The sequence below is a fragment of the Epinephelus moara genome, chromosome 1, assembly GCF_006386435.1.
Source record: "Epinephelus moara isolate mb chromosome 1, YSFRI_EMoa_1.0, whole genome shotgun sequence".
Taxonomy (NCBI): Eukaryota; Metazoa; Chordata; class Actinopteri; order Perciformes; family Serranidae; genus Epinephelus; species Epinephelus moara.
In genome coordinates this window covers 42,295,536-42,322,336 of record NC_065506.1, presented here as the reverse complement: position 1 = coordinate 42,322,336, position 26,801 = coordinate 42,295,536, and the positions used below count along the sequence as shown (strand labels likewise).

The following is a 26,801-nucleotide window of genomic DNA, read 5'->3' as shown; positions in this document are numbered from 1 at the left end:
TATGCATTTTTAGTCAAGTCTTGGAAGAGTAGGAGACAAGTAGTAGTGACAAGCAAAATAATGTGAGAGAGAAGATTTCCGTGCAGGGGCATTACACATTCCACAGGAGGAGAAATGAGTAACCTTATTTTCAGAGGAGAAGATCTGCTTTTGGGTGATCACGGTCAACCTAACCAGACACTAGGAAGGGGATAAGAGAGATGCGAGGAGAATCACATGAAGGCCTGGGATGACAACTTCGTGACTGACACTGGAACAGCACATGACGGAAGGGTCACAACCATGGCCCTTTCACTTTCTTTTCTTTGTCTCCTTTCAACAGCACTTCCCCATTTGTCTGCTTTCGCTGACAGAGAATAGGTATATTTTGGTGCCACCCAAATATAAGTCAAATAGATTAAAAAAAAATGCTGGTGTTATTTTGATTTGTTTGTGCAATGAAAGAGACGTCTTGCTGTTTCATCATTTCCATTTGCAATTTACTGAAGAAAGGAGATAAGAAAAGATAAATTTGTGTTTGTTTGGAGAAAGTGATGGACAGCCAGGAGAGTAAGAGAGTAAAGAGAGTGAAATATTGTGAAAGTAAGACAGAGAGAGAAAATAATATATGGAAAGAAGAGATGGTTTGTAATGCTTACCATGAAAGACAGTGAGAAACACAGACAAGCAAAAATGTGACCAGACTTCACCTACAGAATCCAGCCACTACACGACACACATGAAGACCATCCATGGTGACCAACCGGGACAAACCAGTGGTTACAATGGAGTGGTGATGACAGATACAAAACAGCAGATCTTTTCAGAAACACAGATAAAATACTTGCACAATAAAGCACCTGTGGCGAAATAAAGTTTTAACTGTAACGTGTAACTGCTCAGATAAAAAAAAAAAAGTCAGGTGAGCTGAAACACTACCATTTTTGTAACAGTAAATAAATCAGTCGCTCATTTGGACCGATTTATTTATCCAGTGCAAGTATTTTCAGTGACTCTCACATCAGCAGCATTCTGCTTTGGCATCACAGTTTTCAGAGTAATCAGTTCAAACCATCTTCAGTGGCATTTCCTCCATTCACAGATATCAATATTGTGCGCTTGTTTCCAAATATACAACTGCTAAACTGAGGCTTTGAACACTCCTACACACCAGTCTCTCAGTCACACATCCGCACACACGGGAGAGAGCTGCTAATCACACACACTGCTTACGAACCGGCTCTGATTCAAGGCATATTAAAAAAGAAAAAAATACATGTGCGCAAGGGAACAGAATATATTTGGAAAGTTCTTTGGTGGGTGTATTCACTGATGCTATAAATAAAAAGCTATATTTAATACAGCTTCAGAGTATTTTATCAGGGTTCCTACAGCTTAAGGCAAGTAAGACTTCATTTCGTGGCGACATGAGAGTAGAATAGAACTTGGAAATACCGTTTGTTGGTGAGTTTTCTTAACGATTTTATGTTTCTCATAGTGCCGTGGGATTTCACTGCCTTGATTCCCATCGTGCTGACTTTGAAAAACTTTTTGCATAAAATAAACAGAGCTTTGTATGTATTGCCTTCTACTGGTTTCAGCCATGCTGCGAAATCCTGATTAACAGGCAACTTTCAGAGGGGGGCATGGCTAGCGAGCTTTGGAGTAGCCGTGTTTTCACCAGACTCCACTTTGGCCTCTCGCAACTTTAAGATTCTCCCCTTCAAGTTTCATCTTTATCATTCACAACTTTTGTCACAATACTGCAAAACTGTGTCCAAATCCAAAACCAACAGGGCTTGTGAAAAAAACGAGGAAACAGCTGAAGGCGTCAAACCAACAAATGCGGCTAAGGAAGTGAGGCTAGCTGCGGGGCTAGTATAGTCAACTTTCACTGAATTTGCAATTCCCAATGTCATCGAGGGAACAGTAACAGTAACAGCAGATCGTGAATCCTCTGCTCTGAGCATCCCGGCCAGAAACAAAAAACATAGAGTTGTTGGTTCCACTATCCTGATCTCCCTCTGCAAGAGGCATTTGGTAAATTATCTAAAAAAACAATATTAGTTCGAAATATTTTGAGACTCTAGACTGCAACGTTAGGGAAACGATTTCTAAAATCCTACTTCCCATATCTTAGCATTTTTAGGACTTTTGAAAAATGTATTTAAGATATTTTAAATCCAACTGCTGACTTACTTTTAGATGAATTAAGTCAATGCCAAGACTTATTAAGGATCTGCAGGAACCCTGATAGATTGACTTTGAAGCTTTGAGCTTGGCGTCCTGAAAAAATCCTTCATATTAAACTACATTATTATTATTGAAAGTGATGGACTAGTGATACCCCTGTGTCATATTCATTTATGATTAAAAGGTGAAGGTTAGGCGAGTTTAGTATGTGTGGGTCGTTCGTAGAAAAGCTTGGAAAACCATTACATTCATTGTTGCCATTTGTGAGCCCGACTGTGGAGAAGAAACATTTGTTTCTGATCGGCATGGAAAAAACAAACAGTCTAACAGGATGGCAGGACGGTAAAACAAAACACGCACGACGATATGTTGTGTGTGGAATGGTGATGTTGTATTGTTAATAAAGAATGAAATAAAACATATAAAAAATGATTTTGTGTTTATTATTTAATGTAATGTTTCTAGTAACGTACAGATTGCCTCCATTTTCCTCTTTTGTGAAGCAGCTATTTAACATCTGGTTGTCAATTCTGTCGTACGGCAAAAAATTAAAATATTTCAACTCTGCTGGCTTCACCCAATGTTACCGTCCTGCTCTCATCCACTTAAATTATATCCTGTTTGCTGTCTACCATCTCCCTGATTATACAGCCAATGACGAATAAAAGTGTAGCCATGGCCAACATTTATTTGCTAATAATCGAACATCGTGATCATATCCGTAAGAAGGGCCTTTGTGTGATTGATGTTGCTAAACGCGTGGAGGTATGAAAATGTGAGGTGTTCCCATGAATCAGAACCAGGTTCTGTTGTTAGGTTAGATTATCAGGTTACAGGGGCAAGTTAGTTACTACCAGCATTACTAAAGGTTTTGCTTAAGTAGCAGGGTCCTAGGATCAGATTTTACCTCCAAGAGCTAGAGCATGCAAAGAAAACAGGAAAAAAAGAACATTTTTTGTGTTAATGCACTACAAAACCCATTTCAAATGCTCTCACACTCATCGACAATACATACAACTGTGTTGAAGAAGGAAGCCCCTACTCTTCTCACTGCTGAAAGAGAAGTTTTACATGGAAATAAGAGCACAGTCCTGGGAGCAAACATCACAGGTCAGCTCCAGAGCAGCACCTGGATTCACGTGGCTCCGTATGTGAAAGGTAGACGCACTGGTTTTGGACTGAGCTCTGGCTGCCACAGAGCAGCAGAACCAGAAAATATCACACTGATAAAATTAAAGACGAATCGATCAAATCACAGACAGTACCTGTTTAAGATGTTTCTTAAGCTCGCCTGCTTCAGGCTCTGGAAGAGGTGGTAGAATCTCTGCATGGGTGGGTGCTATAACCTGTAGACAAAAAAAACAAAATCTATATTAAGATAAAGAATAAAGGTTTGAACTAGTAGATCTCTGTCAGCTTCATCCAAACATCATCAAACTAGAATTACCACCTTGCAGTTGTATTCCCCTGCCAACTGGTCAAGTAGCAGTTCACATCCATGTTTGTCCTGGCTCTAATTTAGCTATGACAACAGACAATGCTCCAATATCAATGGTGCAGCAAAGAAGCTACACATTCTATATCACAGATGCTTCACACACATTTTCCATCGATCAGCACAGAAGATATACCATACAATCAACAAGGTGGGTACCCAAGATTAATGTCACCAATTCAGTATCTAATGAAATGTCGTCCCTTCTTTTCCAGAATTAAAGTGTTGATTAATGGCCAGAAAATATTTTGGGACAGACGTGAGATCACATCGACCTTGATCTCTGACCTTTGATCATTTCATTCGTCCAAATGAACATTTGTGCAGAAAATAAAATAAAAAAAATCCCTCAAGCAAAGTTTAGATATTGTGTTTACGAGAACAGACAGACAGACAGACAGACAGACAGACAGACAACCATAAAATATAATGCCTCCGGCCACGGCTGCCGCCAGTGTGGAGACATAAAAACAAAATTAGAAGGAGGAGCAGAACACCACACTGATGTACTGACCTTGCTGCTGTCAAGATCCACAAGCCACACATCATCTGGCATTTTGAAATCAGCTTTGTAGAGGAAGAAGCTGGCTGGTACACCTATAATGTAGGGAGTGGGGGCAAGAAGGAGCTGCAGGGAGGAGAAAACATACCAGTTAATCACGATTAAATGTCACCACAACAGCAATGTGCAATTAAAAATGGCATGGAATCATCGACTTACTTGAACTACAGTCACTGGTCACTTTATTAGGTACACCTGTTCAACTGCTCATTAACACAAGTAGCTAATCAGCCAATCATGTGGTAGCAATTCAATGCATTTAGGCATGGTGAAGACGACCTGCTGAAGTTCAAACAACCATCTCTAGGGTTTACAGAGGATGGTCCCAAAAAGAGAAAATATCCAGTGAGCCAAAATGCCTTGTTGATGCCAGAGGTCAGAGCAACAGTAACTCAAATAACCACTGGTTCCAACCAATGTCTGCAGAAGACCATCTCTGAAGCAACAACACGTCCAACCTTGAAGCAGATGGGCTACAGCAGCAGAAGACCACACCAGGTGCCACACCTGTCAGCTAACAACAGGAAACTGAGGCTACAGTTCACACAGACTCACCAAAACTGGACAATAGAAGATTGGAAAAATGTTGCCTGGTCTGATGAGTCTGGATTTCTGCTGCCACATTCGGATGGTAGGGTCAGAATTTGGTGTGAACAACATGAAAGCATGGATCCATCCTGCCTTGTATCAACGGTTCAGGCTGCTGCTGCTGGTGTAATGGTGTGGGGAAGATTTTCTTAGTACCAACTGAGCATGGTTTAAACACCACAGCCTACCTGAGTATTGTTGCTGACCGTGTCCATCCCTTTATGACCACAGTGTACCCATCTTCTGATGGCTACTTCCAGCAGGATAACGCACCATGTCACAAAGCTCAGATCATCTCAAACTTGTTTCTTGAACATGACAATGAGTTCACTGTACTGCAATGGTCTCCACAGTCACCAGATCTCAATCCAATAGAGCACCTTTGGGATGTGGTGGAACGGAAGACTCACATCATGGATGTGCAGGTGACAAATCTGCAGCAACTGTGTGATGTCATCATGTCAATATGGACCTAAATCTCTGAGGAATGTTTCCAGCACCTTGTTGAATCTGTGACACCAAGAATTAAGCAGTTCTGAAGGCAAAAGGGGTCCAACCCAGTACGAGCAAGGTGTACCTAATAAAGTGGCCGGTGAATGTATGTCTTGAATAAGTGATTGGTTTTTACCTGTTCAGCAGAGGCCATGCACGTTGGCAGTAAGGGGATGACAGGGAACATGTACTCCAGAGGGTAGATCATAGCCACGAAGGCCATGACGCTCATAGACAAAGCATTGTAATCTCTAGATTGAAGAATAACCTAAAGGAAAAAAAGACACATGAAAAAGATGCAAACATTACAAACTTTGTTTTCTCCATAGATTTCAATACAACCTTGTGATGGGTGTTTATTGCCCTGTTATGCTCATATTGTCATATCTAAAGAGACAGACACACAGTCACCTAGTTTACGTTTTCCTCTGGTGCTCTGCCATGCACTTATTTGTCTCATCTATCCATATTTCCTCTATTTGTCTGTAATGCAAAGCTTTGAACGCCCCAATTTTGCCTTGGATTCGTAACAGCAATATTAAAAAACTGAGCTTTTATGAAAAATTCATTTGGCAGCACAAAGTGCTTGAGAGGAAGTCACTCAGAAAGCTTTCAGGCAGCACTTAGTTCAGCCTGACTGAATTTAATGATGTATTGAATTCATCTTCAAATAACCCAAAATGGATATATAAAGGACAGCAGTATTTCCGACAGGTAGAGGATTTATTTTCAGTGGTCGACCCCATTCAGGGAGACTTTATCATCAATCTGTGTTTTGAGCTTGGGTGGGGAAACATCTCTCGGTGGCCCTGATGAACTGAATATTTGAGAAACACTGAAAAGCAGAGGAACTGTCCAGCATCATGGTCACAGCAGGGACTGAAGCCGTGAAGATCGTTACAAATGAACCCATGTATCAGTGTCACAGTAAACCAAAAGCAACAGAACACCAGCACCAGCCAAACAAGGTTTCTATTACATCCCTACTAATGCTTCTCAAGACAGAGATGAAGAGTCCTTTATTACAGTCATTCTTTTTACCCATCATGCTTTGTCCACTCTGCAGTGAAATGGCTTCAGTGAGCCTACATCTAACAGAAAATGTCTGATGAAGGTCACTCGGGGTATTTCTCGGGAGGTCTTTAAAAAAGTTTTTTTATCAAGGCAAGGACACACAGCTGCACTCCAGAGGAAACCACTGACCAATCACAACATACTAAATATAGCTCGGCTTGTCCTCTCTCCCACTCTGTAATAAAATCCCACTGGTGATTTGGTTGCAGATGAAGACGACCACACACATCTCCTCCTGGTCTCATATATATATACCATATATACATACAGTTCATACAAAGGAGACAGGCCCAAGCGATGATTGACAACAAACAGTTTGCATCCTGAACTCACTGCTGCGTCTGTCCTTACCTTGTGCTCTAGCAGGACACAGCTGAGGACCTGAAGACAGGCGTCCACGCCCAGCAGCTCTAAGGGCAGGTGCAGGGGGAAGTCGACCATGGTGAAGCGGGAGTTGTCAGGCAGGGCAAAGGTGAGTGACCGCTTGAGTTCATGGGGCAGGACTTCCACATCCACACGCCTCTGACCTGCCACTGGTACCGGTGAACGAAGCAACCGGTACACCCAGGATTCAATCTCACGCAGATCCGCCAGCAGCTGGCTGCCTTTCTCTTCTACCGACAGCGCCCCAGTAAACACCCGCCACATGGTGTCCCTGGGAAGGACAAAAATAGAGTGTACATTCAGAGCGATTCTTTTAAATTATTTTATTGTGTCATTGCAGATTATTTTTCAACTCTTGATCTATAAAATGCAAATAAATAAGCGATAGATTGATTACACGGGACAGTTAGAATAAGGAGGTGAATATGTGGTTGCCTGGCAACAATAAAAAGGCGCAGCAAGTGGGGTTTTTTTTCTAGTGGCATTCCATTTTTCTAAAAAAACGCAGTGCGGCACACCTCATGTTTTGTAACCTGCAAAACGCTTTGTGTGATTGAGGCCTTAGTCAGTATATCCACATTACAAAAGTCTCATTGTGTAAATATTTTGTTAAATTCAGCCTTATAATATTGTTGCAATATCAATATCGAGGTATTGAGTCAAAATATCATGACATTTGATTTTCTCAATATTGCCCACCCTACACAAATGTATTATTTGTCCAACCACAGCTCCAAAATTAAAGATATATAAAACAGAGAGAAGCAACAGATCATCAAATATAAGAAACTGGAATCGGGGAGTATCTGGCATTTTTGTTTAATAAACTTGAGCACTTTTCCGACAAACACTTTTGGTATAGTATCCTTAGAACCCATACGTATGCTGTACGGACATGTACCTAAACCCTAGATCTGTTTAGCGTTTCCACTACGGACAGAACTCTTAAATGTGGGCGGGGTTGTTACCAGATGGTAATAGCCACGCCTCTGCTCCCTTCAGCTGTTGCTGCATTTCCTCCTCTCCGACGATGCAGAGGAACGTCTGCACCTCATTATTGGGCGCCAACATTTCTAGAACAAAACAACGTCTCTGCCATATTCGACGAAATACTTGAAAAAGGCGGGTCCTTGTCAAGCAGGAGTGCCAATTCTCTCAACCAATCACTGGATTGCAGTGTTTCTAGCTCCACTTTTAGGCATCGTATCAGTGTGCTTGGTACCTCAACTGAGGGGTGACGAAAGACAGAACAGAATCGAGCAGTGCTATTGATACCATTCAAAAATTCTGACAGTGGACACACAAAAACAACTGTTCTAATGTGTGACTAACTGAATGAACTGAACCAGACTGCTTGGTGGAAACAAGGCTTTAAAGACTAATCATTTTGGCAGCAGCTGTAGTGGCTTTAAACATATAACACAAGATGAATAACATAATTTGGCTTTATTATGCTTACTTAATTTTATACTTATTATTGCGGCAAACAGCGACCACAAGGTCTCAGTAAACACCCAATGAAATTACAGATCGAAAACACAGGAGAGGCTCTTAAGCAATTATCGAAGTTTTGATGTGAAAACCCTCCACTCTACACACACGGTGTCAATAAACCCTCTCGAGAGTGTATACTCAGTGTGTGTGGCAAGGAGGGAGATAAATCATTAGTCCTTTGGAGCCCTCCCACCAACTGCAGCTGCTACCCAAAGGCAGCCAGAGACCTCAATCTGTCAGAGCCGCCATGGCACAAAGCGCTCGCAGCCATTATGCAATGGCTCTCCTCCTTCTCTGTCACTGCCACGCCACTTTTCAACCAACCATGTCGGGGAAAAATAGATTCTCAGGTCTGTCCAGCCTTTGGCTTGAATGGCCTTTTCGTGGCTGTCAGAGGGACCACAGATCTATATTGATGATATGTGGATCTGCTGTAGCATTTTACGAGACCAAAAAATGTGAAGTTACGCAATTAACTGTGTATTAGACGTTCTAACACCATCCTGTAATGATGAGGATGAAAGATGCACTGATTCTACAGCTATAAATAAATAACTGTGGGGAAAACATATGCACCTTGGGTGACCAACAGTCCTGCTGGGCCTCAGCCAGCGTGAAGTGACAGCCTAATTAACACTTTGCCACTCCAAAATTGCAATATATCGTGTCACCCATGGCAACAGAACAACAACAAATGCAGCTGTGTTGGCTTTAAATAAAATATGAATCAATCAAACCTGGTGGTTGATTCGGAAAATATCAACATATAATATGATCAACACTTTGCTTCAAGTCTTACATTTAAAATACTGTGCTAAATGCCATTTCTTCATGACGTTAATGTATACAGTGGGTATACCAAGCAGCTTACAGCTTCCTACACACGTTTTGTTTTTATTTTCTGGTTAAGGGTTTTACCTTCATCTTTTTTATAGAGTGGGTCCATGACAAAAAGTAGCTCAAGTATCAGAAATGCAAGATATGTAACTGAACAAAACTAAAAGAAACTACTTTGCATACATGATTATAGCACATCTATTATCCTTAAAAACTCTCCTCACACCTCAGCTGAACCTTCTGCACAGCATGAAATAATATTTGCTGTAATAGAAAACCTTTTTAAATGCACTGTGAATATTTTGGTTGCCATTATTTATCATCGAGGTGGAGTGTGATAGCATCAAGCGCACTGTGAAAACATGACACAAGCTGCAGATGGCCTGCAAAACTGCATGGAGCCACAGACAAAAGCTCTTGTATTAATACTGCAACACAAACATACACATAACAGGTGGACGATGAGAGAAGCAGATGGGGGAGAAAGAAAGCAGTGGGCACTGCAGAAAACATCAGCGGGAGCGCTGTAAAAGCAACAAATCTGTCGTATTTGTTTGTAAACTTTTCAAGCCTTGAAAATTTTAAACTGAAGCGAAAAAATGAGCTTGATGTTTGCATGCAAGCACGAATGCAATGATGTTATGTAACAGCTGACAGATGATGAAGAATGAGCTGTATCCACCTAATTTTCTTGTGTTAATGGGCAGTACGTTGCATTCTTTTTAAATAATTTATAGGTGTTCATGTATAGATTTATGACTCTGAACAAGACTTACCGACCACAGCCTCCTAGAGCCCATAAAGTTGGTAATAATCCGCAAAACATATACATCGTACTGACTAGGTCCTGGACTAAATACTGATGGTGTGAAATAAATGACATGGTTTCATTACACTCAAAGGTTTTATGCCCTTGGTAATATGAACGTACTCATGGCAAACTGCCCAACTATGTGAAGTTGTGATCATAGTGGACATTTGGCCGAAGGGTGGCACAACAAAAAAGGTCATGGAGTGTCAAAAGCAATTAGCGTGATCATCTGGCAAGCATGAATGTGTTCAGAATTTTCATAGCAATCAACCAGATTGTGGTATTTTTAGTGTACAAAGTTTGTTTTGGACCAAAGAACTTTGAACCTTTAAACTAAAATAGCCATGAGCCGGGGCATCTAAAATAGTACATGGATGTTTTAGTGAGCACCACCATCATAAGGCAGCAACAAAGACGAGCTACACATACAGCTGATGATGCAATCTTAAGCCTCACCTCTGGGTTGCGCGAGGGAGCCCAGCTCGCTGAGTTAGCCTCTGACTGCAGCAGTCCACCAGCCTCTTGAGGATATATAAACATTCCCTAAAGGTGGAGAAGAAGGGGTAGTGGCTGAGTATGCACAGCGAGGTCAGCGTGCTGTTGCGATTCCTGGCTGCAACCTTAGCAGCGCTCCGTCTGTGCTGTGGGGACTTGCTGGCATTTAGCTCGGCCCCTGGTTGTCCGCTCTCTTCTCCGGAGGCGGGCAGCGGTGCTGATTCAGCATTGTTAGGTGGAGCTAACGTGGAGGCAGGACCTCCGCCACCACCGTCAGACCCATCACTAGCGGTCTCCGCCGCCTGTGTTGCTGTCTCTGTGTGGCCGCTCTTGTCCCCACGACTTCGGTGATGCCCTCGTTGAAAAGAGCGGTAGAAGTTGACGCAGATTCCGTAGCGGGTGATTCCTGAGTCCTTGTCTGTCAGCGTGAAAACAAATGAGGAGTCGTCACGAAGGCTAACCCGACGCTGGCGTATGCTTAGGCAGCCCTCAGGTTGGCAGAAGAACACAACGTCTGGTGGGAGCGGGAAGTCGTGGTGGTCCTCCAGCGGGTAGCGGCGGAGGAGCTGAGGTGTCTGGGCCACACTGTCACTACTTGGTTGCCTGTAGGAGAGATGGACAAACATGTGGGTTGTTTTTAAAGCTGTTGTAGTGCCAAGTTACCAACTGTGTGTTTAGGTGATGAGGGAAGCATTTTATAAGTGAGGCATTTGATCACTACACAACACAACACAATGGCTAACAAAGCCCTGATGTCATCTAGTGGTTACAGAGGCAATTAGTGACTAGTTAGCTTTTCAATTCCAAGAACTGGTTTGAAAAATCTGGTCGGGGAAGTAAACATAAAACTCCCATCCTACAACAACTGTGGAATTTCCTTTAGGCGTTACACTTAAAGCACCTGTATATGACTGTCAGAGCAGATCTATGATTCAGAGCCTGATTCAGATTGTCTGCACACGGTTCTTATCATGGAGGTGGCTGAACCAGTGGCTAGCAGCTAATGGTGCTAACAGCACGAGCAACAACGCTAACAGTGTTAACCTGCGAGGGAACCAAAGCGTGGGTGTAACGCTTCCACAATGACATCGTGGGTCTGGACAGCTTTATCAGCTTAACTGCCGTATGAGCGCAGTGCAGAGTGGTGGCAATGAGCTAGCAGGTGGAATACAGTCAAAGGAACTAACATGCACATTCAGCCAGACCAGGTACCACAACAAACCACAGAGCAGCTCGGATTACAGCACACACAGAGGGAGTCATTCTCTGCTCAGGACGCTACTACTCCACTATATCTCTGCATAGCATAAAGTGGTTTGCTGCTACTCAGAACCTTTACATCCCGACATAATCCAGTAGTGATAGTAGAGATATTCAGTGAGTTACTCTTAATAACAGTGGCCGACTGGACAGTTCTCTGATTTCACTGTGCTCATGTGAATCATCCTTTTCCCCTGCAGCCTCTGTGCTGACACAATGTGCTACTATCCTTCATTATGCATGCTGCATCATATGGGAATAACTGCGGCATCAACTCCAAAGCAATGACCTGGAAGTGTTAATAAAGTGAAACTAATGAATGTATAGAATGAGGTTTTCTAAAATGTTCCACTCACAGTCATTAGCGTGCATGTAGACCAACAACAACAGTGCTACACAACAATGCAAGAGGCATTCAGGGCGAGGTGTTATTGAGTGTCTGCAGAGTAAAAGAGGAAGATGATTTAACCACCAGGAAGTCCAGTTTGTCTGCCTATCATACGCCAAGACATCAAGTGGTTTACACATACTTTGCGCCTGGATGTGTACAACTCAAGGAAATTAATCATGGAAAGTTGACTTCTCCTCTGTATCAATACTTGTGAGGTAAACAGCTAATTAGCACAATGCAAAGGCTCAAGCTATCGGTTGTGCTTTGTGTGCTGACACCTACAGTCATTTTGTGAGGACGCTGCTTTGTGGGTAAAGTAGGACTGTGACCTGATTTGCAAAGACTACCCTGCAGATTTCTGCTGGAACCTCTCCAGCAACATCACCTACTGTATAGCACCAGCACATGGTGTCACTAAAATGAAGGAAACTGTGCAATTTTTTAAATCGTACAATAGGTGGTCTGACAGGGCCATCATGAGCTCAGAAGCAATAACACCATAGCTACGTTACTCAGCTCAGATATTACTCAAAACCAAGACCACTTCTTAGGTCAGATTAGGTTCTTACCTTGCTCCGACCACCACCAAGTAGTCGAGAAGGCGAGGGCACATTTTCTTTTTCTCCATCTTGGATTGACCACGTCCTGTGTGTCACGGCATCCAGGATTTATGTTCCCTCTTGAGTCAGTGCTGCCTTTCCATCACATCTGGGAAAGTTCAGGTGTAAAGTTGAAACACAGCTCCTTGTTTATCATTGTGACGGGTCAGAAAACGATGGAGTCAAACCTGTAACACAAGAAAAAGACGGAGGGAAAGAAATTCTGTTTTAGGTGTGTTTCTATGACCACAATTAAATAAACACTGGGATGTAAACCAGAGAGAAACAATGTGGATGAATACTAAAGACATCTGGTCCATTACCACTGCATACAACAAACCTCATGATCTTTCAGAGTTGCAAATGTGGGCTAAACATGGCAGCATGATTTATACTCTGACTTTTTTTAAATGTCAAGAACTAGAAATAACTTGTATGCAATACCATTCTACGTTTGAAGCAGCCTCCAATTTCCCTGTACCTGTCTTATCTCTGTTTGTAAGTGTTAACTAGGGCTGCACCCAACTCAGAATTAATATGCATATCCGACTATTCGTCCTTTTTTTCCCCCATATAGCCTAGAGTTTGAGAGTTTAGATAAGGTTCGGCAAAATAATCAGGGTGACAGTGATGTTCACAAGTCCTCAGAACTAATGGAGGCTAACTACACTAATGACAGATCAGACGTGCAGCATTTTTTGCCAACACTTCTGTAGATATCAAACAAATGCCAGAAGGCAGACGACAGCGTTATCTCAGAGCCTGACCAGGCAAAGCCTCTCCTCCTCTGAGCAGCTGCCTCCATCTCACTCAGTCTCACCCTGGGCGTGGGGTTGCAGCTGTCCATACCGAAGAGAAGCATGAAAGCAAAGAGTGCTTACTCTGTAGCTCGGCTTGACTTAAAGGAATCTCAGGGTGCTTTCACACCTGCCCTGTTTGGTTCGATTCAATCGAACTCAAGTTTGTTTGCCCCCTAAGTGTGGTTCGTTTGGGCAGGTGTGAACACCGCAATCGCAGTCAGGTGCACACCAAAACAACCGGACCGAGACCTTCTTGGAGAGGTGGTCTCCGTCTGTTGGTCCACGGTTGTTGGTTTGTGGTGAGAAGGTGTTCCGACCTGGATCTGAACCAACTGCAGTCACATGACACATTGTTTGGGTTAAACACGAGCATGTTACAGTCCTGAAGGATTATTAATGTGCACCTCCTCCTGTACTGCCTTAATATGCACATTCAGCACATCCAATGCATCGAAACATTGTTTTCTAGTTGGAGCCGCGCCTCGTTTTCAAACTGTATGGTTTGACTAAAATGAACAATGACAGCAATATAGTCCACGATGAGCAGCGCTAAAATCAACCTGCGTAGTTGTCCCTCCATTGTGACATTAGAAAGTGTCACATTTATCTTGCAAGTGTACTCTTCTTCAATGTTTTGTTTACTTCCTGGATTTTACCCACATGGAAATTCTGACCAATCAAGAGCAGCTTTCTCACACAAGGCATTTGATCTGGTCCGCTTGTAAATGCTGCCGTGAGAACACGAACCAACACTTGGCAATTATACAACTTTGTAACAACATTAGTCCCTGATTTGGACTGAGGCAAGCGAACTCTAGGTGTGAAAGCCCCTCAGTTGACTAAGGGGGTCCCTAAGTGATAAATGAAATCTTCAACTTTCAGGGAGCAGCCCTAGTATTAACATCATTACACAAGTCTTTCAACCCCACATGACAGTAGGTGATTCATACAGGCAAGTTTAGAGAGGCATGAAATCTACTAAGCTCTTTCAGATTTTAGAGATTTTTCAATTGAGAAAACATGAGAGCTGACAGAGAACAACGTTGTGTTGTGCTGTCTCTGGTTGTTCAAACACATGACCAATAACCCGTCAAGGAAGTGGCTTTGTTTCACCAGCTGCCAACGATGCATCAGCAAAGATGAAAAAATGTAATTGCATTGCATTCTGGTTGACTGAGGCTACTGCCAGTGAAGAGACTAAACTGAAGCTCATTTTCTTTTGGTTTGACGGATCATCAACTGTGAAAAATGTGAATCTGGGATAAAAAGCCATTAAACACGGCAGAGATAGTTGATATTGTAAAGTGTTTTCTTGCTATGAAACAGCATTGTACGTCTGCTGGAAATGTCACTGACAATGTCACATCTACATTTTAGTTTGCAAGAAAACAAAGACATAAGCAATCATGTCATGTTGACGCACTTAGAATGATCATCTCTACCAGACAGGGTGCATGGCTGACAATAAGACAAAGCTGGCGGAGCACAAAAGATGTCAGACATGACAAGCTTACGTCAGCATCTCCAGTGTACTATGATGTTGTCTACATTTTACCCCACATCATAGAAAGGTATTAAAAGCGTCCATCCAAACAGTGGACTCAGAAATGCACAGAACATTCCTATTAAAGTGTTATAGTGTCGATTTCTCATGACAATTATTTCAGCTGCTTGTTTTTGTCGGAGGATAAAGACTTTTCCGTAGAGGCTCGCTGGTAATAGTAAGCAGCTTAGGGGGCTTGGTGGAATAAGTACCCTTCACGGCCCTGTGACTGACTGACAGGTAACTGCAGCAAACTTAACCAGCACCTCTACAGATGGCCGGCCACCATGGAGCCTCTTTCAGCTCTAGTCTAGCATCTTCTCACAGTCAGGACGCCACAAGAAACTGTAATCTTCACAGCAAGATAGAAAATAATATCCTACGTGGAAACATGAAGCACAGCTGTACGGCTATTCCCTGATGACATAAAAAATAATATATCCGCTGCTTTGGTGACAGGACATTGCGAGCAAGTCGTCCGTGCTCCAAGTCAAACAAAGCTACGCCAACAACACTGGTGTTTAATCATGTCAAAGGAGCAGCGCTCTGAGTGTACCGCACATGTGATGAGGATGCATAAGCCATTCCATATAAAAAACAAACAAACGAGGAGACGGTTGGGATGTTGTTCCGCCACGGTGAGTCGGGACGCCGTTATCAGCAGTAACTGCCATATGAGGGATACACATAAAGAAAACAAACATGCATGAACGGCCTGTCCGGCTACCAAAGCAAAAGCCAGAGAAGCTCGGATTACAGCATACACAGTGGGAGCGTGACTTCATTCTCTGCTCAGGACACCATTACCCCACTTTATCTTTACACACATTGCTGGTATATTAATGCTCTGAATGCTGTGTACAGCTTCTTTAACACATTTGCCTAAACCTACTTGCAGAAACATTTATTTTCACATTCCCACATGTATGTCACGTCACACTATTTGCTGCTATAATGTGATATAATACTGATATGCATAAGGAACCTGCCACTCCCCCACACAGGAAGCCAGGATCAAACTCATCCTGCTTCATTTACATCTACGCCTGTTCTGTGTTTCACATCTGCTGCACAGCCATGTAAACAGCATGCAAAGAGCATAACAATGGGCATTTTCATCACAAAGAACATATTGTGTCTGCAGTGAAATCTGGCTTATTAGGACTACAGTCAGAGCAGAACTTGATATCTCAGTCTCTCCTACAACAGATTTCTCCCAGCATGATTGTTAAACGTTTTTACAAAATGGCGGCTCTACAAAGAAGTCCTTGCTCTTTCATTCGGAGCAGACGAGCACCAAAACCTGACTCCTGTTGCCTTACACTGCTGTGAAACAAACACACACACGTTAGATTATTTTACTTCATACATTATACATATAGAAAAAGAAATCCCAAGGTGTTAAAACAGGACAGTGACAGGACGACAGTGACAGGACGAGCCTAAATTAGAAACTGAAATACATGTCTGATGAAAAGGAAAACCTACATTGTCATATCACTGCAAACAGCATTTATTCTAACACCAACAAACGCTACGTTCAGAAACTCCACCCTGAAACACAAACAGAGCACCATGCACAGAGCAGTATTTCACTGTCTTGTAAAGGCTGTTAGTCCTGCACTGATAAGCTAATGGATGTATAATTTAGCCAGTGGTTCATACTGTGCCATTTGTGCATTCCTACTGAAAGAGTAACCTAGGGGGGAAAAGACTCCACCGTGTTTTCAAGTAGACAACGTGCCAGGTTTAAAAGGAGTGTTCCCATCACATGCAAATAAGATCCACAGTAAAAGATAAAAATGATACTGATTGTCCATATTTTATATGATCATAAGTCTGCAGTGGCTTTAAACTTCATTCTACCTGCATATATGTATGCTGATTTCAATAAAAAAAGGCCATAAAAATAAAGATTTAAAGATTCAGAATTATCTTGACATAAAACACAAGTGCTACATTGGATTTCACGACCTTGTGCACACAACACAGTTTCCTGTTTCAGCGCTTGTTATAGGAGCTGTGTGCTGAATCTATCAGACATGGTTGCGTCATTGTTGAGCAGCAGCGTCACATTTCCACACCAGTGTCAATGTCTGATGGATACATTTCAGAGGCAGTGTATGTTAAAGAAGCCTCAAGATTTTATGTTTTATTGCTAACTTTCATTTGTTATGGACTTGCCAAAGTTTCTCTCTCAATAGCTTCAGCTGTAAACTTCAAATAATGAGAGATCAGTTGCCCCTTAAAACAGAAAAACATTAAGAACCACATGGTTGAATATACGTATGTTTAAAATTGTATCTGCATCGAAAAAGAGATGGCATTTTCTATATTGTTGCAAAAGTGGTTTGGATATACGAACATGAAAACCTTGGCAACCTCTGATGCAACCTCTTAAGTGTCATCTATAGCCCTTTTTAAATAGGAATTGTGCAAATTTGCAGGAAAGCCCAATCAGTCTTTTTTCAGCATTGGCAGTATAAAAAACAAAATCGGGGAGTGCGGCAAAATGCCGCCTGCCTACTTTTGTTTATACAGAATGCACCTTTTTCGGGGCAATGGGGGGCATGAGCAAGTAACAAAACGTGTAGCTCAGCGTGTGACGTAAACAGTGACATGGGAGGGAAGCCGCGGCTGGTCAGTCCTTCGGCGATTCTCTCATAAGTTGGCCCGTTCTTCACCGTCCCTGTCATCTGATGGTTAATGGCCTCTTCGTTTGCGAGAGCAAGGAGGGCACACAATTCTTTGTCTCCCCAGTTGCTCATCTTTACAGTGTCTGTCAGGTTTGTGTTTCCCTCTTGCTACTAGCTGCTCATTCCTGCTATCAGCTGTTTCCTGTTTATCCACCGCCAGTGTGGTGTCAGCTCCTCCCACAGGTCATCAACAGCCCCTCCCGTGGCGGAAGGGGGCCTCGGTCTTTTTAAACCAAAAAGGTTCCACCAATATGTCTACCCTACGAGGCGGAAAATTGGGCACCTCAGATCAACTCGCCAATCAGGCTCTGTGTGTCTAAACGCTCGCAGCTTGCCGGCAAAATGGCCCAACATTTGCCAAAAATCTGGCAGTGTAAAAGGGGCTTATCTTTCACTATTAGGGTTGCAGTGGTATACCGGTTTCAAGGTATACCATGATATGACAACTAACGGTTGAAATACCGTGTATTAAAAAATGCAACTGGACTAGGGCTGAGCAATATGAAGATATTGTGTCATTATCAAGATATGAGTCTATCTATCGTCTGAGATTTTGGATAACGTTGTATCGTGATATGGCATTAAAGGTTTATTTCCCTTGTTTTAAAGGCTGCATTACAGTAAAGTGATGTAAATGTATGATCTTAATACACTTTTCCATTTGTTCTAATGATTGCTTTAACCTTATTAGCCATTAAATCCAAATCATTGATGATTATTGAAAAAAAACGACAGTCATCAATACAACTTTGTTGAATCAGAGCAGGTATTTGGTCAGAAATATTATGTTTGATTTTGTCTCCCAGTCTGAGCATTGGCGAAGTGCTTTTGAGGAGATTTAAAAATATTGAGATATATATCATATATCGAGATATAGCATAAAAATATTGGGATATCAGGACATATCGCCCAGCCTTAAACTGGACAGAGAATATGCTTCCATTAAAAAAATAGTTTCAAGTTTGAATTATAGTAATAAAACATTTCTTCAACTAGAGATAATCCTCCTGTTTTCATTCCTTTCAAGGTCATTCTGACGGATAAAAATAACTCTGTAATACCGTGATACCGTCAAACTGTTGTATTTTCTGAGACGGTTATTTTTACCATGAATGTCAACACTAATCATGATAGAATATTATATTGATTCTTGGACAACAATACGATATTTGCTGATGTCACAAAGCCTGGCATGATATGATTCTGATTCAGTTTAATTCGAGGGCCTGCGATCGTAATGAGACGTTATCAGTAAATATCCTCATTTCTAGGAGGTGAGTTTGGACAGAAATGGTGACACGGATGTGCCATGGGAATTTAAAAATGAACGTGTATCTTAAAGATGACGATATGTACTGATGTTTTTCACTTTGCATCGATGATACTGGATTGTTGATCACTGAATCGACACATCGATCCAGATCAATGTGTCGTTTCACCCATAATTGTTACTTAATATTGACGTTTCACAAGTAAACTCCACACCTTAGAGATGAGAGCCAAACAGAGCAGGCACACAGAGACAACAGGGCAGACAAATGGACTGCATGTTAAGTCATAAGTGCGACTCCACAGTCCCACATCCTGACAGAGACTGTCATTAACCCCAGCAGCCACGGCACAGCCACAGCTGCGTCCAGCAGACATCGGGGGTGACTTTATCACAGAGTGCTTCAGATGCATTATGGGTCTAATTATCTCTAATAGTCCCACTTGTGAGTAGAGGAGCCATTCACAGAGGGGCACAATACAAAACTGGACTCATCTTAACGGAGCGTGACACCATCAAATGGTCAAACTTTGACTTAATTATCAAATAGATCCAAAATAGAGAATCCTTATGTTAATGTCACTGACACATTAGTGTTAAAACACAGTTTAGCCACTTCAGTTACAGAATATATTATCATGTTTGGGAGGAAAATAAGCTGGTCCGTACTTGACAGGGTTAACACAGGGAATGAGTAAGCTGACTAACACTCTCCAGTGCAGCAGAATATGATGTGTGCAGCGCCATAACAAGGCTCAGTTCAGACAGTACTGCATTATGGGTTGAAACATGCCTTGTTGAGTCAGCTTTATGTCAGCACTCATCACATTTGGGGAAATTATTCAAATACACTGCGAGCCTGACACGCTGCTACTTACGTCTGAATGTCAGTGAACACGAAGACCAAAGTAAAGTGTCACTTTACATGAGCAAGTGTATCTGCTCTGCTCTGAGAGACTGGTGCTGAACCTTGTCTTGAAACATTGCATCTTTTTAACTAGTTCTTCGCACTTTTCTAGCTGTTTCTACAAAGACGGCACGATAACGGCTCGAACCTTTCTCACACCAACGGCTAGATACAGAGAGGAATTGATTGTAACCACATAATACATTCAAACAGTGAAGGCTAGGCCGATGCAGAATACAGATCTAACCCTCTTTATCTTGCAAAACCATCAGGACAATGAATCGACGTGCAGGTCTGGCAACATGAATGCTTCCTGGTGCAAAGCCAAAATGGCTATTTTATGAAGCAGCAGAGCTGGAAGCAGAGCAGGAGGCAGACTCATCCAGCACAAAGATACACGACCACAGCATTATTTTTAGATGAGGGTTGGAAGGACTACACCACTTTGCTGATTGTGTTTAATGAACAAGCTTGGTAGTGAACCTTGTTTTTATCTCTCAGTAAATAAAAAAAAGAGAGATAAAAGAATCACCACAACACGGTGTAATCTTCAAAGGCGAGATGATGATGCAGGTTAACACAACAGATGAATCTGGTCAGAGTGGTCTGCAGGGCGGCACTTGCTGCTTATGTAAGCACAGAGACTGGAGGAGATGGATATGATTCACAGGCCTCCAACATGGACAGCATTTCTTGCCAGTCACAGTGAACAGCAGTAAGTGGTGGTGATGACGGAGAAGGCTCTGTTGAATTAGTTTTCCTTCAGAGGGATGAGGTGTGGATTAAAAAAGTATTGATCATCGCTTTCTCACCTCTAGATTACATCTTTTCTTACTGAAAAAACTGTACACTGTTTTACGGCTGAACAGCTACGAGAACTTTTTGGTACCGCGTCAATAAAGCTGTTAAGCACAAAATGAGCCTGAGCATCTCCAGGCTCACACTGACGAAGTACCCTGATTTTTTATAAATTGTGAACCCCATTTTTGGCACCAAAAACCACACAATCAATCCTATAGGTTCACTTCATGTGTTGTCACAGTGGTAGTTGGGTCATGTGTCATCATGTGAGCTGTCACACAAAGCTCGAGCGTGGCAAGCTTATACGTTTTCTCAGCTAACAGGAAGGGAGCTCACTCAATGTGCATTACATAACAAAGATGACACGCATACCTTGTTTGTATTTCAGAATAAATACACCGACACCTCTGTCTTAAAATATCTCACAACTCCATCTGTATTTTGAAAGACACACAGGAGATCCTGCCCCTCAGCGAGGAGACTCCAGTGTGCTGTAAATGATGTGTTGTCATTGATTTATTGGGCTGTCTCTACAGATATTGACATCCAGTAAAATTTTACTCCAGGATCAATGACGCTGATAATAATTAAATAGTCTTAAATAACAAATACATCATATGTCATGTATCAGAACAGACTTTTCTCATATTTTTGTGGTGTGATTAAAAAAAAATAGAGGAAAAACATTGTACTATATATATAAATCAAAATATATACAATATATTAAAATATTTTGTGCTAGAATATTAGGTATCAGACAGTTAAATTTAATGTTTTCTTAAGATCTGTTCAAGACACCTTTTCACCAAATTTAGGACAGAGTTTTGGACAAATCATGTGTTAATTATTTAAGCAGGTAAGTAGTATGTTGAGGTAAGTGTTACGTAGGAATATGGTTATTAGAGTGAGTGAAGTCAATCTACATTTTGCCAACAGGTAAATGTATGACGTAAAATAACAGTTTTATAGGGTTCTCTTTAAAGACCTGTAACATTAGAAATGTGGAGCTTTACACAGAAAGGCTTAACTCGTTTCCATGAAAATAAATTAAATGATTGTAGTAGTTCAGACCTCACAAAGTCAAATTTAAGACTGTTTAATGACTTTTAAGGCCTTACTGTTGTAAAGCTGAATCGTAGACGCCCTGTTTATTCGCTCTGTGCTATTTTTTTTTTTTTTTTTCTTAAGATATTTTTTGGGGCATTTCTGCCTTTATTGGACAGGACAGGTAAGTGTGAAGGAGGAAGAGAGAGAGGGGGGGGTGACATGCAGCAAAGGGCCATAGGCTGGATTTGAACCCGGGCCGCTGCGGCAACAGCCTTGTACATGGGGCGCCTGCTTTAACCACTAAGCCACTGACGCCCCCGCTCTGTGCTATTTAATTGCCTCACTGATATTGATAACTATCTCTGTACTCAAATGTCATGGTCATTAAATCAGTTTAAAATAGAATCAACCGCCTTATCTCGTCAGTCAGTGTTTGTGTTGGAAGATGCACTTCTTTAATTATCATAATTAGTATTCATTTCACTTGATTTTATGCATCTATGCATTCAGGTGGGGTTTACGTTATTCTACATTAATTATTGCATTCAATACCTGTTTTTATGTTAATTTTATATCTGTTTTAATATGGAGGACTCAGTCAGTTTATTCACTCTGTGCTATTTCTTTGCCTCGCTGATACTGATAACTATCTCTGTACGCCAATGTCATGATACTTAAATCAATTTACAATAAAATCAACAGCCTTATGTCATCAGTGGTGTTTGTGTTGGAAGCCGCTCTTCTTTTATTGTAATAATTACTATTATTTTTTTGTTACTATTATTCATTTTACTTGATTTGTTGCATCTATGCATCCAATTTATTTATCATTATTATGTGGATTTTATTTTCCATCTTATATTATGCATTCCTTATTTCATTATTAACATTATCAGGTGAGGTTTGTCTTATTCTACAATAATTATTGCATGCTGTCCCTGTTTTTATGCTCATTGTATATCTGTTTTCATGCAAAGGACTCAGTCGGTGCATGTAAGTTCCTTATTGTAAAGCACTTCTTGTATGAAAGGTGCTGTACAGTCATTATTAGACTTGTTCTCATTAATGCAATAGCAAAACGATGCTGTGAGCGTGATGGCTTTACATAACACACCTTTATTACAGGGGGTGTCAGTTGGTGCTGACGTTAGATATCAGATGTATTTTACTACCTTCCTGACCTAACAAGCTAACTGTGGAGATTAGAGTAACGACACACGACCAAAGGAGGATTATATCCACAGTAAAAAACGTGACAAGGCGATGCCAACGCCTCCTGGTAGCTCCAGGAGAGCTGTCCGTGTAGCTTGTCCTGTTTGTGTATGTGTGACAGCTGTCAGGCCGCTGCACGTCCTATTTGTTCACCCCTAAAGATGCATCCTCTCACCTCCACTCTGCTAGCTTTATGCTTTTCTACGTCATGGATGGATTAGCTAGCAGGCTAGCTACCTGACGTTAGCCGCTAACAGTAGCTTCGCCGATTTATCTCTTGATTTAAACAACGTTTAAACGTGAAACAACACTGGCGACATCAGAAAACAGTTCAGATAACACAGAGACAAGTGAGGTTGGTGGGTTTAAAGGGGAAAGACGTGGAGTAAGAGCATCCTTACCTGGTTGCATTAGCCGGTTAGCCGCTAACGCTCGCTGCGAAACCAGCTGCTGATGACGGCCTGGGTGGTGGGTGCCCTCCGCGGTCACAGAGGGGGAGAGGCAGCGCTGTTTGTCCCGATTCAGCCCTCTTTTCTTGGGTTCACGGTACAGGAGTGGAAACAGCGGCTGAAATGGGCGGCAGCTACTCCGTGTGACTGGTTCGCAGCGTAAATAAATGATGCGAAGTGTGTGTCCGCCTCTCAGCTCGATGAACGGGTGGCTCAGTCAGTTACAACCTGCCTTCACAACATCCTCTTCATCATCATCAGTCTGCAGGGAGTTCCGCATACTGAGACCTAACGGAAGCGACAAACAAGCCTGGCGAAAACCGCTTAATGCTCTCCACAGGGACTGAAACGTTAGTGTGTCTGTGGTAACTATAGTTCACTCAATAATCTGTGTGGACAGTCTGCAGTATTTTACAGTGTTTTAACGCCTGACAGGGCCGAGCAAAGACTTTCTGGGGCCCCGAGTGTGATCTGATGGGCCACCCCACCACCCCCAAACTGTGCATCCATTAACTACAGTGGCAATTAAATTTTTTATTAAATATTTTATTATTATTATTATAATTATTATTATTAAAGGTGCTATTGATAACATTAAATATTGCACTCCCCCTTTCCCTCTTCCGTTGCATTAAAGTCACCATACCACTGTTGCTGGAAGCCAAGCCCCCAGGAGCAGCATCGGGCTTTGGAGACAATTTTACATAGTTGCCCAAAGTGGAATTAAAACGACAAGGTCCGTCTACTGACGCCACGGGGCCCAAAAAGTACACAATCCTCTATATGCTAATGTCACGGTATGTCTTTGCTGGTCTTTGCAATCATGTGTAGTTGCTGTTTTTTGTGGGTTTTTTATGGTTCATTTCTAATATATATTAACATTAGGTATCGGCACCGATCACGTTATTTTTACAAAATCGGAATCGGTAATAAAAGATTGGAGGAATCAAAACAACAACAATGGCCAGGTTTTTCATCTATGTTGTTCACTGTTGCCTCTGCTTTCCAATGTATAAAGTGTGGCGATCCTGTATATTTTCTAGATATATTTTTTTTTATAAGACAGTCAGCTGATGGCTTGCTCACCTCCAGACACACCCACCGGTGCTATCGGCCAGTGGGATGGCTCGATCAGCTGAGCCCAGGTAGACCAGCCCCTACATTATGCCGCTCCTGGCAGTATGGCGAGAGTCGCTGGTGAGTGAGAAATGAGCCAGAAGTCCTCTGCGTATTCGGCCTACCACGGCATTTTACACCGCTCAAAGTCCGCGAAATAGGTGCGCTTCCCCGTGGAATATCTTCCATCCGGCCACCGGCCTCAACTCAGAGATTCCGCCATGGATATCATGGGATCCTACGGAGCCTCCACGCCCGAAACAACGCCGGAGCGTTACAGCATTCACACACGGTCCCGTGAGATGGCAAAAGCCGGAGGTTACTTTCCATTTCATTATTCCTTATTTGGAACGTTGATTTATTGTTTTGAAACTGAACTTAGTCAGAGCCAACAGTGGATTTTCTTTACCTCCTTGGTTGCGGGAAAACCTGGGGTGGAGTTTTCTTTTGTTTAGCGAACTGTGTGGATTGAATGGAATTGAACTGTGAACTGTGAACTGTGTGTTATTTGGAAATCCTGGAGTGGAGATTTTTGTTTGAACTGGATTGAACTGACTGAACGGAGCGGAACATTTCTTTTCTTTGGTGGAAAAAATACAGACTTTCTTGAAACTGATTACTGTTGTATTTGTATTTTTGAAAATTGATTATAATTCTTTTCTACAGAAACTAGGTAAAAATTAAATGTTGGTGTTGAGGGACCTGTTTTATGGGTTTTATGGTTTCTTTGTGGGGTTTGACTGAGTAAAAGAAAAATATTTGTTTCATGTGTCAAACCGCTAAAAAAGATATAGGCCTATTTTGTTTATTGAAGACAAGAAGAAGATATTAACTTGGTTTACATTTTGTGCAGCTGAACCACCAATAAGCTTTTTGGATACTATTTTAATAAAAAAACAAATCTTATGGGACAACTTGGATGCGTTCTTTATTTTTCTTTCTTAATGCTTTGCAAAGTATCGGATTGGACTCGGTATTGGACTCGGTTTCAAAATAAAGGACTCGGTATGGGATCGGATGCAAAAAAATCAGATCGGGACATCCCTAATTAACGTACATTTTGGCTTTTCTTTGTAGTAAAATAATATTCTGTTTCATTGCTTGTTTTAGAGCTGTTTTTTATTCTGTATTTTTGTTCCAAGTTGCTGCCTGTCTTGGCCAGGACACTCTTGAAAAAGCGATTTTTACTCTCAAGAGGTTTTTTTCTGGTTAAATAAATAATCTTAAGATTACATTTTAAAATAATAATAAAAAACTTTTACCGAATACTGGGAAAGAGACATCTGTAAATCATCATTTTGAGCATCACAACCACCACAAAATTACTCATTTTACTATTGGGATTTAATCTATTTGGTCCAATAACATGTCCCCATACTTGGGCTCAGCCTTAGAGATAGATTAAGGAGCTCAGACATCCAGAGGGAGCTCGGAGTAGAGCCGCTGCTCCTTCGCCTCAAAAGGGGCCAGTTGAGGTGGTTCGGGCATCTGATCAGGATCCTCCTGGGCGCCTCCTGTTAGAGGTGTTCTGGGCACGTCCCACTAGTAGGAGGCCCAGGGGCAGACCCAGAACACGCTGGAGGGATTACATATCTCATCTGGCCTGGGAGCACCTTGGGGTCCCCCAGGAGGAGCTGGAAAGTGTTGCTGGGGAGAGGGACGTCTGGGGTGCTTTGCTTGGCCTGCTGTCCCCGCGACCCGGCCCTGGGTAAGTGGATGAAAATGGATGGATGGATGGATGGTCCAATAACATTTCAAAAGTCTGGAGGAGCCACTAAACCAGAAGTCAGCCACTCAGCTGCACTTGGCAGTTTTTAGTAACCGTAAGTCTCTATTGCACTTGCTCTATGGGCCCCACAGTGCAAGAGATCCAGGTAATTTCATACTGCGGACACTGAGCTTTTTGGTTTCATACCCAACTGAGCAACTTAATAGGAATGAACAGGGCCCCACCTCCAATGCTGTATCCAGTTCTCAAAACACAAATGGTTGCCAGTTCCTTGCACAACCTGGATATTTCATGATTGAGTGGCAAAGACTGACTCCATTATGTCAAGTGCTGAAACGTTTGTGGTAGAGTAATGAATCAATTCTACAACATGTAGCTATACATTAGCTATAGATTGAGGTTATTTTGTGCAGTGTTGTTTAAAGAATCACTAAAAATAATCTAACATTATGGTATGCTCAGAATACAGTGAGAGTTTGTTGGGAGCATTTAGTGGTTCAGTGTCAGATGTTAGCCGCTTCCACTGTGTTAGCTTGTGCTCACCAGCACAAGTTGAACTGACATTCATGGACATTTT

At 42.0% G+C, this 26,801-nt stretch overlaps 1 protein-coding gene across 23 annotated transcripts in view; it reads right to left on the bottom strand.

The window, feature by feature from the left end:
- The window catches only part of madd (MAP-kinase activating death domain), an 83,268-nt gene extending 59,470 nt beyond the window's left edge, over nt 1–23,798 (bottom strand). For 4 of the 23 annotated variants that reach the window (XM_050042107.1, XM_050042216.1, XM_050042132.1 and 1 more), the window contains exons 1-8: nt 23,332–23,794; nt 12,625–12,842; nt 10,366–11,007; nt 6,735–7,038; nt 5,446–5,577; nt 4,182–4,295; nt 3,438–3,518; nt 124–180 (exon numbers count right to left, since the gene is read on the bottom strand). In XM_050042107.1, coding sequence (XP_049898064.1) covers nt 124–180; nt 3,438–3,518; nt 4,182–4,295; nt 5,446–5,577; nt 6,735–7,038; nt 10,366–11,007; nt 12,625–12,683 — 1,389 coding nt within the window. In that variant the 5' untranslated portion in view covers nt 12,684–12,842; nt 23,332–23,794. Of the gene's footprint in view, nt 1–123; nt 181–3,437; nt 3,519–4,181; nt 4,296–5,445; nt 5,578–6,734; nt 7,039–10,365; nt 11,008–12,624; nt 12,843–23,331 lie in introns of all 23 variants that reach the window. The other 19 variants (XM_050042140.1, XM_050042167.1, XM_050042176.1 and 16 more) reach the window with 15 other exon arrangements.
- Between the last annotated feature and the right edge of the window lie 3,003 nt (nt 23,799–26,801).